Source organism: Protobothrops mucrosquamatus, unplaced genomic scaffold, assembly GCF_001527695.2.
Source record: "Protobothrops mucrosquamatus isolate PMUCROS unplaced genomic scaffold, P.Mucros_1.0 scaffold6799, whole genome shotgun sequence".
Taxonomy (NCBI): Eukaryota; Metazoa; Chordata; class Lepidosauria; order Squamata; family Viperidae; genus Protobothrops; species Protobothrops mucrosquamatus.
Window position 1 is genome coordinate 13,310 of NW_015392614.1, and position 15,661 is coordinate 28,970.

The following is a 15,661-nucleotide window of genomic DNA, read 5'->3' on the forward strand; positions in this document are numbered from 1 at the left end:
TCCAGAAGCGGTGAATGCTCCAACACTAGAAGTTTTTAAGAAGAGACTGGACAGCCATTTGTCTGAGATGGTGTAGGGCTTCCTGCCTGAGCAGGGGGTTGGACTAGAAGACCTCCAAAGTCCCTTCCAACTCTGTTATTCTGTTATATTCTCATCAACAACCACCTTATTCTACATCAGTCAATATCCACACTACTTACCTTCCACGTTGTTGTAGAAATGACACAAGCGACTTGACACTTTCCTACGACACAAGTGGATCTGCGAATCAATTAAAACCCAGTTCAGTGCATCACATCATGGGACTAAAATAAGTGCTCGTGTTTACATTCACCCCAGCAATATGGTCTGCAACACCCTGCAGAGGAGACAGGCTTGCTTAGCTGGGACGTAGTGGAAATGTTACCCTTCACGGGGTTGATTGGAGAATCCTGGGAGTTGGAAGTTCATAGTTCCTTAAGTAGCCAAGGTTGGACACACCTGCTTTGATAGGAAGCCCTCTACTCTTCTTTTTATGACCCTGTAATCCCTTAATTTGGGGTAGAGTCAAGGCGACTAAATGGAGCTGAGCATTTATTGACTGGATGCCCTTCCTGACACCACGCGGAGTTGGCAGTAGATATTTTTCCTTTGCACCCTAGGACAGAAATATCTGCTGCTACCTAAGATTGAACTCTCAACCTTCTGAGTGGGAAGCAAGCATCTTCACCACTAGGCCACCAGGCCACTCACAGGAAGCTGTCTACTAGGATATAACAATAATAATAGCAACAGCACTTAAAACCTATATACCGCTTCACGGTGTTTTACAGGCCCCTCTAAGCAGTTTACAGAGTCAGCCTCTTGCCCCCAACTATCTGGGTCCTCATTTTACCGACTTCGGAAGGATGGAAGGCTGAGTCAGCCTTGAGCCGGTCAGGATCGAACTCCTGGCAATCGGCAGAGTTAGCCTGCAATACTACATTCTAACCACTGCGCCACCATGGCCCGCTATAAAAGAAAGTGATTTACAGCAGGGCTTTTCACCCTTTTCACCCATTGTACCACTTTTAAGATATGGCAATATCCAAGTACCACCAGTCACCTAGCAAGGTGTCAAAAACTTGATGATAAAAAAAAAAAAAAAAAAAAAGGAAAATAGTGATGAAGTACAGGTAGTCGACTTACAACAGTGCGCTTAGTGACTGTTCGAAGTCACAATGGCACTGAAAAAAGTGCCCCCCAAGCCACAGCCTGCCCATCCGGCGGCGCTCTTCCTCCTGTCTGAGATTTTCATTGTTGTGAGCGTTTCTGTTGAGGATTGGCAGCGGGGGTGGGGGGAGGTTGGTTTTATTCCCTGTCTGCTGGGTGGTTGCAGCAGGTTTTGGTCACTTCACATGACCCTGGGACACTGTGACCGTCATAAATATGAATCAGTTGCCAAGCATCTGAATGTAAATCACAAGACCCTGGAGATGCTGCAACATTCCAGCTGATTGGCGCTTCTTCTGGGCTCAGCAGAAGCGCCAGGATCAGGGCTGCTTTCCAGCTGGAGCCTGGCACTGATCCTGGCGCTCCCACTAAGCCCTGACAGCCCCGAAGAAGTGCCGATCAGCTGGAAAGCGGCACTTATCCTGGCGCTTCCGCTGAGCCCTGACAGCCCTGCAGCTCCAGCCGTCTCTCGCTCAGGCTTGTGCGGTGCTGCCACCGGTTCAGCTCATTCCCCTCCCCCGCTACCACTTTTCTAGGATGGTCGCGTACCACCTGCCAGGTGCCAATGTACCACAGGTGGTACCCGTACCACTGGTTGAAAAGCCTTGATTTACAGTATCGGAAGACAGGGTTCCTGCAGAGGTGAAGAGGCAAGATAGTGCTTCGAACTGGACTCACAAAAACACATGATAAAATTAAGTTTTGTAGTAGGGAACTGAGTTCCCTATCAAGCCTAAGAGCAGCAGATTAATCTTGGGCTGGCGTCATTTTGCACCTCTAGTTTTACCTGCATTTGATTGGTTTCCAGCTTTTTAACTTCAGGGTGGATGCAAAGCTGGTCTCTGGATCCCAACACACAAACTTTGGGCCTGTTTGAACAACAAGAACAGCAAAAGTTCCAGAGTACTTCCATGTAATGTAAAAACACAGATCAAGAAAAGGGAAAAAAAAGGTGGCACANAAGAAGAGGGAGTCAAGCGATTCTCCAAAGCGCCTGAAGGCAGGACAAGGAGCAACGGATGGAAAGTAAACAAGGAGAGAAGCAACCTGGAACTAAGGAGAAACTTCCTGACAGTTAGAACAATTAACCAGTGGAACCACCTGCCTCCAGAAGCGGTGAATACTCCAACACTGGAAGTTTTTAAGAAGAGACTGGACAGCCATTGGTCTGAAATAGTATAGAGCAGCGCCCTCCCCAAACTTTTGGGCACCAGGGACCAGTTCCGTGGAGAGAGGTTTTTGCACGGACCAGAGTGTGGCTTTGCCTGCATCCCATAGATGGGGCTTCACTTGTTTGCACGGCCCAGTTTCTGGCATGGCGCGGCCCGGTGCTGGTCCACGGACTGGGGGACCCCTGGTATAAGATCTGCTGCCTGGACTAGAAGACCTCTAAGGGCCCTTCCAACGATTATTGTGTTATCCTTAAACATAGCTGAATGATATGAATCCTCACAGATAAAAGAAAATACTTTTCCAACCAACATCATTAAAACTACCATGAAATCCACTGCATGGTGGGAGTGATGGACCCCAACTTGGACCGCTTTAAATGGAGATGAAATAGGCTCAGCTGGATAAATCACCAGTGGCTAACAGACGTCTAAGCTATTTATGATCTCCATTATCATTTGCAACAGCCTCCAAGCAGCAGTCGAGACGAAGTACTTATTACATTTAGGTTCTGCTTGTTGGCTTCCAAGAGAGAATCTGATTTGCCTCTGCAGATGAGAATGTTGGACAAATATCAGCTTTTGGTCTGATTCAGTACGGCCCTGCTTTTTATTTGGATGTGTTCTTTTACTGTGCCTGCAGGGTTGTTGTTGTTTTTTTGTTTTTTCAGATCACTGCAATAAACAAGGATGCTTCTGAAATAAATAATAAGGTGAGGCAGATATAAAACCCTTCAACTTTCACAGCTGAAGTCGAAATTCTTTTCTTTACCTGTAAACAGTATTCTTCAATTCACCGATGACCTGAGTAAGCTGAGAATGTGTTCTGGAGGCATAAATTATTTTAGGGACATCGCTGTAATAAGCTGCCAAGCGGAGAAAGTGGAGAAAGGAGACGTTTGCAGGAGGGAAAAAGAAGGAGACAAAAAAAAAATAATAGTTTGTGTTTAGTAACTAAATATATCCTCGGTCTCTTTTTCCTTGCTGGTGCTATGGTAACAATTTCAGCCTGTGGGGAGAGTCTGGGAATTTACAGCCCAACTGCCCACCTAACGGAGAAAATTGCATATTTTTTTTACTATCTTCAACAAGTAGATTTGCTTTATTTATTTATTTATTTATTTATTTATTTTTTAAATTTATATACCGCCCTATCTCCCTTACGGGACTCAGGGCGGTGAACAGGGGATAATAAAAATCACAATAAATATTGAATAAAAAGCCTGCTCTAAAATACCCCATATAAAAGCCCCTACCAAAACACAATCAGAACTACGCCAGGCCGGCCGCACGGAATAGATGGGTTTTCAAGGCTCGGCGAAAGAGGCGCAGGTCCGCAGTTGTACGTAGGTCGGGGGGTAGGTCATTCCAGAGGGCAGGGGCTGCCACAGAGAAGGCTCTCCCCCTGGGGGTCGCCAGCCGGCATTGACTGGCCGACGGCACCCTAAGGAGGCCCTCTCTGTGGGAGCGGACTGGTCGAAGGGAGGTATTTGGTAGGAGGCGGTCTTGCAAATACCTAGGTCCATTGCCACGGACCGCTTTAAAGGTTGTTACTAACACCTTGAAGCGCACCCGGAAGGCCACAGGCAGCCAGTGCAGCTCGCGCAGGAGAGGTGTTACATGGGAGTATCTAGAGGCCCCCAGGATCCCCCGCGCGGCCGCATTCTGAACTAGCTGGAGCCTCCAAGTGCACCTCAAGGGGAGCCCCATGTAGAGAGTGTTGCAATAGTCCAGGCGGGAAACAACGAGGGCTTGAGTGACCGTGCGTAGAGCGTCCCGATCCAGAAAGGGGCGCAACTGGCGTATTGAAGCACTTGTGGATAAGCATCCGCAAATGACAAGTGAAAATGGATGCCCTGGTTTGCAATGTGTGAAGTTCTCTCCAGACAACAAAACGTACGGCAGGCAGGATTCTCCAGCTTTTCCCATAAGCAGTTTCTGCTTTTGTTAGGAAAAAGGATCCCAAGGCACGTAGTAATGTTTTTACTGGTGCGTATTCTTTCAACTTCCATCGTCCCTAAACTTTCCAAATTCTGAAGTGCTGCAGGAAGAGGGGGGGGGGCAGTATTACAGGTAGTCCTCGACTTATAATCACCCTTCGGACCAGGATTTCACTTGAGAAGCAAAGCAGTCGTTAAGGGAGTTACGGCCAGTGGTTTTGGTTTTTTTTAACCGTTTTTGCCACAGTTGTTAAACAAACCGCTTGCAGACGTCAAGCGAATCTTGAGGTGGTTAAGTAAATCCAGTTTCCCATGTTGACTTTGCTCGTCAGAAGCTGGCTGGGAAGGTCGCAACTGGCAATCGGGTAACCATGGACACTACAAGGGTCACTAAGCGAATCTGACTTCCCCCATTGATTTTCCTGGTTGGAAGCAAATTGTGGGAAGGTCACAAGTGGTTATCGTGTGACGCCCGGATGCTGCAATTACATCACACAAAAAGGTATTTAAAAGGCCGGCACTCTGACCGATGAGCACAATTCAAAGCACACCCAAGATGTCCCCTCCCCGTATGGAGATGAAACATTGGCAGCCAAATCGCCAAATCCAAGATCAAACCAACAGCCCAACCACCATCCCGAGCTACTAATCATTTCAGTGCTGCAATCGTCATAAAGAGTGCAGAGAAGAGCAACAAAGATGATCAGGGGACCGAAGGCTAAAACATATAAGGAAGGGTTGCTGGAATTGGGTATGTCTAGTTTAAGGAAGAGAAGGACGAGGGGGGACATGATAGCAGTCTTCCAGTATCTCAGGGGCTGCCCCAAAGAAGAGGGAGTCAAGCTCTTCTCCAAAGCACCTGAAGGCAGGACAAGAAGCAACGGATGGAAAGTCATCAAGAAGAGAAGCAACCTAGAACTAAGGAGAAACTTCCTGACAGTTAGAACAATTAATCGGTGGAACAACCTGCCTCCAGAAGCTGTGAATGCTCCAACACTGGAAGTTTTTAAGAAGAGACTGGACAGCCATTTGTCTGAAATGGTATAGGGTTTCCAGCCTGAGCAGGGGGTTGGACTAGATGACCTCCAAGGTCCCTTCCAACTTTATTATTATTATTATAAATACTGCTGGTTGCCAAGCCCCCCCCCCCCAAATTTTAATCAGAGGATACTGCAAAGGTTGTAAGTGTGGAACTGGTTGTAAGGCACTTTTCTCAGTGCTGTTGTAAGTTCAATCGGTCGCTAAATGAATGGTTGTAAGTTGAGGACTACCTGTATCTACCAACCTACTTCACTCACACACACACACACACACACACATAAATTTTTTATAATCAGAAGTGCTTAATATTTTATCAGCAACACATTGTCTACGTTCCAACATTTAACTTACTAATACATGTTAAATTCCTTTCTCTCTACCTCGTTTTTCTAACCATTGATAAAAGGTATCCCATGTTCTAAAGCAGGCATGTCAAACTTGCGATGTATCGCAACTTTTCCCCCATTGCCGGCAATGGGGTGGGCACGGTTTTGTTGTGATGCATCCGGCCCGTGGGCCGGCAGTTTGACATGCCTGTTCTAAAGTATACTGAATCTTCTTTCTCTTTCATTTTCAATGTCAAATCTATCCATTTCTGCACAATCTAAAAAATTTTTAATTAACTCTTCCTCCGTTGGTAAATCTTGGTTTTTCTAATATTGAGCGAATGCAATTCTCGCTGCAGTTAATACACGCAAAATTAGATATATACACTCTTCCTCATAAATTCCTACAATTATGCCTCACAAAAATAATACTGGCTTAAAATCTGTATGGTTTTTTTGGTCATTTTCTCTAACCATATGTGTATTCTTGAACCAAATCTTTTAGCTTTGGGGCACGTCCCCCAAAGATGGCCAACCTTGCTACTTCTTATCCTTACTCCTGCTCTACGGTCAAAAATCTCGTCGCAAATATGTGACGAGGGCTTCCAAATGAAACAGGAAATACCTGAGACTTCGGTCCCTGTGACGGCATCGCCCCACGACGACGAGGGTTTATCCGGAAAGAGCTCTTCTCCTTTCAATCGCTGAGCAATTTTTTGTGCGGTGACAGCATCCTTGAAGTGGGCTTGCCATGCCAAGGTCGAGCAGAGGAGGCATAACGTCTTCCCTGTGCCCGTTGGGCTCTCCAAGATCCCATTCACTTGCTGAAATGAGAATGAAAAGGAAGGGGAAAAAACTGGGGGAAATAAATATTTACTTCAGTACCAGACAAGGAAAAACATTTCCACAAAGTCATTCTACGCCAGACATGTCAAACACAAGGCCCGGGGGCCGGATGCGGCCCGCGAAGTGGTTTCATGTGGCCCGCGAAGCCATCCTGGAAACAGTGAGGGAACGGCCCCCTCTGCCTTGGCCCTGGCCCAGGCCGGCCGGGAGCCAATGTACAATTTTGTGGTGGCCATCTATGCTGAAACGCATTCAGTCTTAGCTCCACAAGGCCGTCTGGAAACAGCGAGGGACCGGCCCCTGCCGTGTTGCCCCCGCGCCCTGGGTGCATGCTGCGTTTCTTGCCTGTTTTTCTCCGTCCCTCATCTCAAATATTTTCCCACCACTCTGTACTTAGGAAAGAAGGAACGAAAGGAGAGGGAGGGTCTGAGGGAAGTCCTACCTTAGTCCTGTCCTGCTGCCCTTTCGCCATCCCCTTGCCCCCCTCCTCCTGGCCTATCCTGGGGGTCTCCCATCCTATTGCTAAGGAAGCTTTGGATACAAAGCCGGGTCTCCTCCCATGGAGAGGGAATGGGCCTCCCTCTGACTTTGCCCTCGTACCCATCATGAGCAACCTGGCTAAGGAGAGCAAGCACAGCAACAGCAGCCTTGAGGAGGTGGTAAGTGCAAATGGGTGCCCCCTTGGGGAAGTCGGGCTGGGCTTGGTGCCACGAATGCTCGAGGGCCAGGCTGAGTGTTTGACCTCTGCTGCCCAGGCCTCCAGGCAGCCCCCCCCCATGGCCAGAGAGGAACAGTGAGGCTCCTCCAGTGGACCATGCCTTGGCGCTTGCCCCGGTCCCACCCCCTTCTGCCAGAGACCCTCAGATCTGTCCCACTCCTGCCCAGGCCCCCACAGGCACCCTTGACGCAAATGGTGTAGATCTGGCCACGCCCACCCAGTAGGGCACACCCACTCCATCCACCCCCACCCAGTAGGCCGCACCCACCCTGGCCACACCCACCCCGCTCCCCCCGAGGGCAACCGCAATGCTGATGCGGCCCTCAATGAAATTGAGTTTGACACCCCCGTTCTACGAGCTTCACAAAAGGCAAACAGGTGTCTACCATACACTGCAAGCCTAGATAAGGACAAAGTCTTGGCCTTATCTATCTATAGCCTTCTATAGTGTGTCTATCTACAAGAAATCCTCAACTTACAATCACAGTTAGGAAGAGAATTTCCACTGCTAAGCAAGTCGTGCCTGATGTTATGACCTTTTTTTTTTTTTCCCATGACTGTTAACTGTCAATGCTGCTAACATCGGATGTTCTTGCTTTGACAACATATGGAGATGCAGCCTTATTCTTCCTTATGCTTTACTCTTAGAATTAGATGATACTGGGGGAGGGGGAGGAATGTGATGGGAGTTAGTTAGACATAACAATATGGTAATAGTGTGTGAATTCTTTTGAAATAAGAGATGATAAGAAATGGCGGGCTGGAGAACTGGAGGAAAAGCCTGCATTTCAAACTAATTGGAGAATGTGATTTAGGACAGTTAATTAGAGGAGGGAATTGTGCTTTGATACTATGTGCTCAGGGGAGGGGAATTCAGATTTTGGCTTGGCCTATGTACGTGCCGGTGCTATGCTACTCCAATAAAGATTCTTTACGGTAAACAATGCCTCGAAGTTCTTTGAGGAGTTTCATCTGTCGGAACCATGACATTAAGGGGATCACTACAGTTATTAAGTGAATCACATGGTACTGGGTGACTGGCCCAAAATCACATGGTTGTTAAATGAATCCAATTTTCCTCACTGACTCTGCTTGACGGAAACGAGCAGGGAAGGTTAGAAATGGCAATCACGAGATCTCTGGGACGCTGCAACCTCCGTAAATACATGCCAGTTGCCAAGTGCTCAAATTTGGATCACCTGATCTTGGGAATGCTGAAATGGTCGTAAGTGCGAAGGTGGGTCCTAAGTCCCTTTTTTCAGGGCCATTGTAACTTTGAACAGTGAAGGGTTGTTAAGTCGAGGTGTCATGGTTCCGACAGATGAAAGAACTTCAAAGAACTTCGAGGCATTGTTTACCATAAAGATTCTTTAAAGTAAAAACAATGGCCTCGAAGTTCTTTGAAGAGTTTCATCTGTCGGAAACATGACATTAAGCCAAAATCTGGATTCCCCTCCCTTTAGCACACAGTATCAAACACAATTCCCTCCTCTAATTAACAGTCCTAAATCACATTCTCCAATTAGTTTGAAATGCAGGCTTTCCCTCCAGTTCTCTAACCCGCCATTTCTTATCATCTCTTATTTCAAAAAGCTCTTGAGTTCACACAATTACAATATTGTTATGTCTAGTTAACTCCCATCACATTCCTCCTCCTCCCCCAGTATCATCTAATTCTAAGAGTAAAGCATAAGAAAGAAAAAGGCTGCATCTCCATATGTTGTCAAAGCAAGAACATCCAAAGTTAGCAGCGTTCACACGAGGACTCCCTGTATAGCAGACATGTAAAACACAAGGCCTGGGGGCCGGATGCGGCCCGCGAAGTGGTTTCATGTGGCCCGCGAAGCCATCCTGGAAACAGTGAGGGAACGGCCCCCGCTGCCTTGGCCCTGGCCCAGGCCGGCTGGGAGCCAATGTACAATTTTGTGGTGGCCCTCTATGCTGAAACGCATTCAGTCTTAGCTCCATAAGCCCCCTGAGAAGAACATGGCCTGAGAGGAACAGTGAGGCTCCTCCAGTGGACCATGCCTTGGCGCTTGCCCTGGTCCCACCCCCTTCTGCCAGAGACCCTCAGATCTATCCCACTCCTGCCCAGGCCCCCACAGGCACCTTTGACACGAACGATGTAGAACTGGCCACACCCACCCAGTAGGCCACACCCACTCCATCCACACCCACCCAGTAGGCTGCACCCACCCTGGCCACACCCACCCGACCCCCTGAGGGCAACCGCAATGCTGATGCGGCCCTCAATGAAATTGAGTTTGACACCCCTGCTGTACAGTCTTCACTTTAGTAACCCTTGTATGGCTCCGAGAGTCTCAGAGAGGTGGATGAGACCAACCTGGGTGTGTGTGTATGTGTGTGCACACTTAAGAGAGGAAATGATAGCTCTCTGCTATCTGCAGAAAAATCCTGAAAGAATGTGGTCCCCATTCCTTACCACTAACCCACCTGACGTTCAGGGACACTGTAACGTTATTGGCCATGCCCTATGCAACCATGGAGATGGTTTTCAGAAAGAAATGTGACCCCTAACCATTTAAAAAAAAAAGTGCCCATCCTTGGCCCAATTACTGGCTCTGTACTGTTCAAGAGATTGTTCATTATCCCTAGAGAAATACTGCCGGCAGCAGCAAAATTCGTTTGTATTCTGCTTACACAATCATGGGGTACAATCTACGTTGAACTCTTTGCCTGATAGAATAAAAATCCATTTTTTCAGTCAATAGCCGTAAGAAGCAAACAAATCGATCAAAGGTATTTTAAATTATGCAAGCTTTTGTACGGTGGCACCTAGGAAGGCCAGCACCCTCCTACCAGTAGTAAGACCAAGTAGCATCACAGTAGCAAGGCCAAGGGATCCTTCTGCAAATCAAATTTCAAAATGATGCTAGATCTCCTGATAATATTTACAAAACAGTCCATGAGCAAAGTATGTCCCCCAAAAAATGATCTTGCGGCATTAAGCAGGCGCAGAATGTATTTTTCCGACTTACTAAAAATTTAGGAACAGATTGCAGGAACAGAAGGGCTTCTTAAGTGTTTCTTTTCCTCCATCAAGAAAAGAGAACCCACCTACATCTCATGTAAACATGACGGGCACTGATAAGAGAAAGAACTGAAACAAAAGCTCCTTTCCAGGAAGTGCTAAGCAGGTTTCATATGTTCCTAATGCATCTGTTCTGCATAGGGTAAAAATATATGCAGAATCCAAAAAAATGTATGTCAAGAAAATTAACTAAGCCAATTTCATGTTTGAGTTGTTGTTGTTTGCCCATCGATTTCGATGAAGACCTTGACATCTTGTGGATTGTGGGCCATCAGCGGTGTGTCCGTAGATGGCTGATGAGACCGATGTTAGCACGGAATGTTCTGCCACATACTGAACAGAGAAATGTGGACACTGTTGCTTCAGCATTTGCAGCTCTGGCTTTACGGAGTGCTCGCTTCTCTTGTGCCAAGATTGTCCTCCTGTGTTCATATGTCTGGCACCCCTGGTAAACCAGGGTACGCCATGTCGGTCGATCATGCGCCAAGAGTTCCCAAGAGATGGTGTCGATATCCAGGGACTTGAGAGATGCTTTCAGCGGGTCTTTGTATCGCTTCTTTTGTCCCCCGTGCGATTGCTTTCCTTGAGACAGCTCACCATAGAAGAGCTGTTTAGGGATGCGATGGTCTGGCATCCTTACAACGTGGCCTGCCCAGCGCATCTGGGCTTTCATCAACAGAGTGTAAACTGATGATAGGCCTGCTCTGGAATGTTTGAGTTAGAACTGTGATGGCAAACCTATGGCACGCGGGCCACAGGTGGCACGCAGAGCCTTCTCTGTGGGCACGCGCGCCGTCGCCCCAGTCCTAGGCCTTCAGCTGGGTTTTATAAAACCTTTTCGCTTTAGGCCTCCGCCACCGTGTGCAAAAAAAAAAAGGTTCAATCAATCAATTTCAACTCGCGGGAAAAAAAAAAGATCTTGCAAAGTTGGAATTGATTGACTGAACTTTTTAGTCCCACCCAGTTTGCCGTTACCACCGCAGCCACACCTACCTGGCACCCAACCATACATAAGTCTTTTTAGTCCCACCCAGTCTGCCGTTACCACCAAAGCCACGGCCACCCAATGGGCCACGGCCACCCAATGGGCCACGGCCACCCAATGGGCCACGGCCACCTGGCACCCGACGATACATAAGTGGGTTTTAGGTTGCAGTTTGGGCACTCGGTCTCTAAAAGGTTTGTCATCACTGAGTTAGAAGATCGTATTTATTATGTCTGCAAAGCTTTCAAAGCAGTCCTAAATGTCAAAGTTCTCCAATCTTTTCGGCTTTGCAGACCAGAGGGGCGGGGGGAGGGATAGCTTCGCGCACAAATGGAGCGTGCGCACATGTCCTCGCCCGCTACTTGTGCAAGTGGGGAAACGTGCACCTGCGCGCACGCTCGCCCTCCACTTCCATGGCCCCAGTTCCAAAAGGCTCAAGGCCTGGTAGTGGACTGCAGCCGGGGGGTTGGGAACCCCTGCTATATATGACCCCCCCCCCCAAAACGAAGTCCTCTAAGCTTATTTTTAAGACATCTAAATCTAGCAAATGATACATAGATTTTATGGATTAATCAATCAATAAATTTTTTTTGCAACCAGCTGTGTCAGATTTGGCATGAAATATTATGAAGCCACTCAAAGCACTCTGACTGAAATAACCTTGACCTTTTTAATATTTAGCACTAACCTGGATCTTTCTCTTGCAGTTTTATGCCCGTGATGAGCGCCTTTAAGTCATCTTCATTTTCAGATAAAAAGATCTGTTTATTAGATACGTACGGCTGCCCTTATCGTCTGACTTTGGGCAGCTCGCCATAATAAAACTACAAACCATAAAAACAAAGGAAGACTAAAAACTTAGCACCTCAATCATCCTCCTAGGGCAGTGATGGCGAACCTTTTAGAGACCGAATGCCCAAACTGCAACCCAAAACCCACTTATTTATCGCCGGGTGCCAGGTGGGCATGGCCCACTGGGTGGGCGTGGCAGTGGTGGTCATGGCAGATTGGGTGGGTGTGGCTATGGTGGGCGTGATCACCTCGATGTTGCTCTTGGGGAGGGACATCTGTGAAGGCGGGGCAGGGTTGGGGGAGATACAGGGGATCTCTGGCAGGTGGGGTGGTAGGCAGGAGGCTCGTCCTGTGGGGTGAGGCAAGGTGAGGCAGGGCGGGGGTGCCATTGTCACAGAGCAAGGTGAGGCAAGGGTGGGGGCAGGGGCTGCCTGACACCATCAGCCCCTGCACACAGAGGCCAGCAAGCGCATGGGTGCTGGGATGCATCTGGCCACGTGGGACCTTGGCGAGTTAGCAGGCAGCTGGTTGAAGAGGGACGGTTGCCATCTCCGGGGCATGGCGCGCGTGCCCACAGAGAGGGCTCTGAGTGCCGCCTCTGGCACGCGTGCCATAGGTTCGCCACCACGGTCCTAGGATGTCCCAACTCCCAACCACAGTCCAAAAATGCTAGGGAATTTCTAGGAGCTAGGTACTGTGACAAATTAGCCATCAAAAGACACATTGACATAAACCAGTGGTTCTCAACCTTTTTAATGCCACGACCCCAACCAGTCGTAAGTCGAGGACTAAACCGGTCGTAAGTCGAGGATTAAACCGGTCGTAAGTCAAGGACTAAACCGGTCGTAAGTCGAGGACTAAACCGGTCATAAGTCGAGGACTAAACCGGTCATAAGTCGAGGACTACCCAACCGGTCGTAAGTCGAGGACTTTCCCTGCCCGGGAGCGCCGCGCATGCGTGGTTCCGCCCTCTGCGCCAGCCGAGGCGTAGCTGGCAAGCGGCAGAGACGGAGCAGGCCGACCACCAGCTAGCCCAGCCCAAGGGAGGTAAGGCACCCGCCGGAAAAGGGGGAAAAAATGGCGGACAGCCTTGCTTGGAGACCCCCATGAAATGGTCGATCAACCCCAAATGGGGTCGCGACCCATAGGTTGAGAACCGCTGACATAAACAATATCTACAGATTATGTAAAAGAGACAATCAACTAGCCAAAAACGGAACAAAAAGACCAAAGCACCTCTCCACCAGCAATCAACACCCAGATGAGCATAGATGAACCCCAAGATTAATATCAGATCAACAATCAAGAAGTAAACAATACCCCAGTCAAGAAACTATCAAAGAAGCCGAGAGTAAAGAGCCCAAACCAAGAATCTCTTAAGACCACCCCCAGCAACAGGGACAGGGCAAGACACCAGAATATAACCTGAACACAAATCCCACTCCTTACTAGCACTGATGATGTTACTTAGTTTGGATAATAAAATGTCTGCAACAAAACAAGCAAGTTCAGAGAGCACCAAGGACCATTTCAAATAGTCTCCTGGATTGATACTCAACTGTACCTCTCTGCCCCTGGTATACTACATAGATCAGGGGTTCCCAACCCTGGGTGTGCAAGACGATATTCCAGGGGGTGCGAAAACCTGGGTTCAGAAGTTTCAAAATTATAGACTATGCATAATTCGTTATTTCGAACTTTTGTAAGGGGTGCGAGAATATATCAGAAGCGTTCTAGGGGTGTGGGGTATAGAAAAGGTTGGGAGCCTCTTAGATTAGATTAGATAGATAGATAGATAGATAGATAGATAGATAGATGGATGGATGGATGGATGGATGGATGGATGGATGGATGGATGGATGGACGGACGGACGGACGGAGAGATGATAGATAGATAGATAGATAGATAGATAGATAGATAGATGGATGGATGGATGGATGGATGGATGGATGGATGGATGGATGGATGGATGGATGGATGGAAGGATGGATAGATGATAGATAGATAGATAGATAGATAGATAGATAGATAGATAGATAGATAGATAGACCTTTATTGTCATTTTTTACTGTGGGCACATTGGCACACATTAAAAATGAAATTTAGTTGCCTGTTCTCAAAAGTGTACACATACACAACACACATTTGAACATGCCATATATAACACATGTACAAACTTTCGCCCTTGCGTATAAATAACATATTAATCACTGTCCATCTTGAAAACATAACTGAAAGAGAAAGCTTCAGAGTTCACAAGGTTAATACTGTATGGAATGAAACTATGGCTGAATCTGGATGTTCTGCTTCAGATACCACGGAGGCCCCCCCCCTCCCAGAAGGTAACAAGGAAAACAGGTCGTGAAGAGGGTGTGTAGTGTCTGTCCCAGATAATCTTGCGGACCCTGCTCAGGCAACGCTTATGCGCCACGTCCTGGATGGAAGGGATGGAACTGCCAATGATCTTTTCTACCGTCCTCACCACCGCCTTCCTGTCTGAAGCAAGGATGCTTCTAAACCAGACTGTGATGCTGTATGACAGGATGCTCTCGATCGTCCCTCTGTAGAAAGTGGTAAGGAGAAGGAAGATGTGCTTTTTTCATGCAACACAGAAAACGCAGGCGCTGCTATGCTCATTTCACCAGTGTCTTACTGTTGAGCGACCAACCAAGACTAAATGATGCTGCTGCTGCTGTCCTGTCTGATGCCTGTAGGCTGTAAAGCTCTAGAACAGTGGTTCTCAACCTGTGGGTTGGGACCCCATTTGGGGTCGATCGACCATTTCATGGGGGTCGCCAAGGAAGGCTGTCCACCATTTTTTTTGTCCATTTTTTTTGTCCGCCATTTTTTTCCCCTTTTCCGGTGGGTGCCTTACCTCCCTTGGGCTGGGCCAGCTGGTGGTCGGCCTGCTCTGTCTCTGCCGCTTGCCAGCTACGCCTCGGTCCGGTGCAGGGGGCAGAACCACGCATGCGCGGCACTCCCGGGCAGGGAAAGTCCTCGACTTACGACCGGTTGGGTAGTCCTCGACTTACGACCGGTTTAGTCCTCGACTTATGACCGGTTTAGTCCTCGACTTATGACCGGTTGGGGTCGCGGCATTAAAAAGGTGGAGAACCACTGCTCTAGAATGGTAATAAGCAGCATTTTGAATTGGACCTTAAGCAAATCCACGCAGCTATCATAGTATGGATGCAACATTGCTAAAACAGAGACATTTTGATCACTTGAAGCTTCAAAGGCAGTCCCATGTATGCCTCAAAGTTTCTTTCATTTGATACACATGCAGGCTGAATTATGCTTTACTTAGGGTTTCCTCAAATGCTTACCTTATGCAGGCACTCAAGCACTTTGGACATATATTCCTCCTGACATTTGTAGGGTGGAAATGGAAAGTCAATAGTAATGCCATTCAATTTTATTGTGGGCATATTTCGTCTAGCATCTCAGGATCACAACACCTAAAATCAGGAATATTGTTCCATTAGTACTAAATATCAACAAGACAGTTCATAATCTCGCTAATTCTACTTCAGCAATGAGATTTCCTTTTTTATTTAATTTTATTTAGGTATTAAGTTTGTTTATCCCTCCATCTCACCA

At 47.7% G+C, this 15,661-nt stretch overlaps 1 protein-coding gene across 1 annotated transcript; it reads right to left on the minus strand.

Moving 5' to 3' along the window:
- Positions 1 to 200: 200 nt before the first annotated feature.
- LOC107300367 (regulator of telomere elongation helicase 1-like) lies at positions 201 to 15,490 on the minus strand (the record flags this gene model as incomplete). Its single annotated transcript, XM_015829702.1, has 5 exons — positions 15,388 to 15,490; positions 6,293 to 6,491; positions 3,133 to 3,226; positions 1,979 to 2,060; positions 201 to 261 (listed from the first exon to the last, which is right to left on the minus strand). Coding segments are annotated over exons 1-5 (538 nt in total), but the record flags the coding sequence as incomplete, so codon positions are not given.
- Between the last annotated feature and the right edge of the window lie 171 nt (positions 15,491 to 15,661).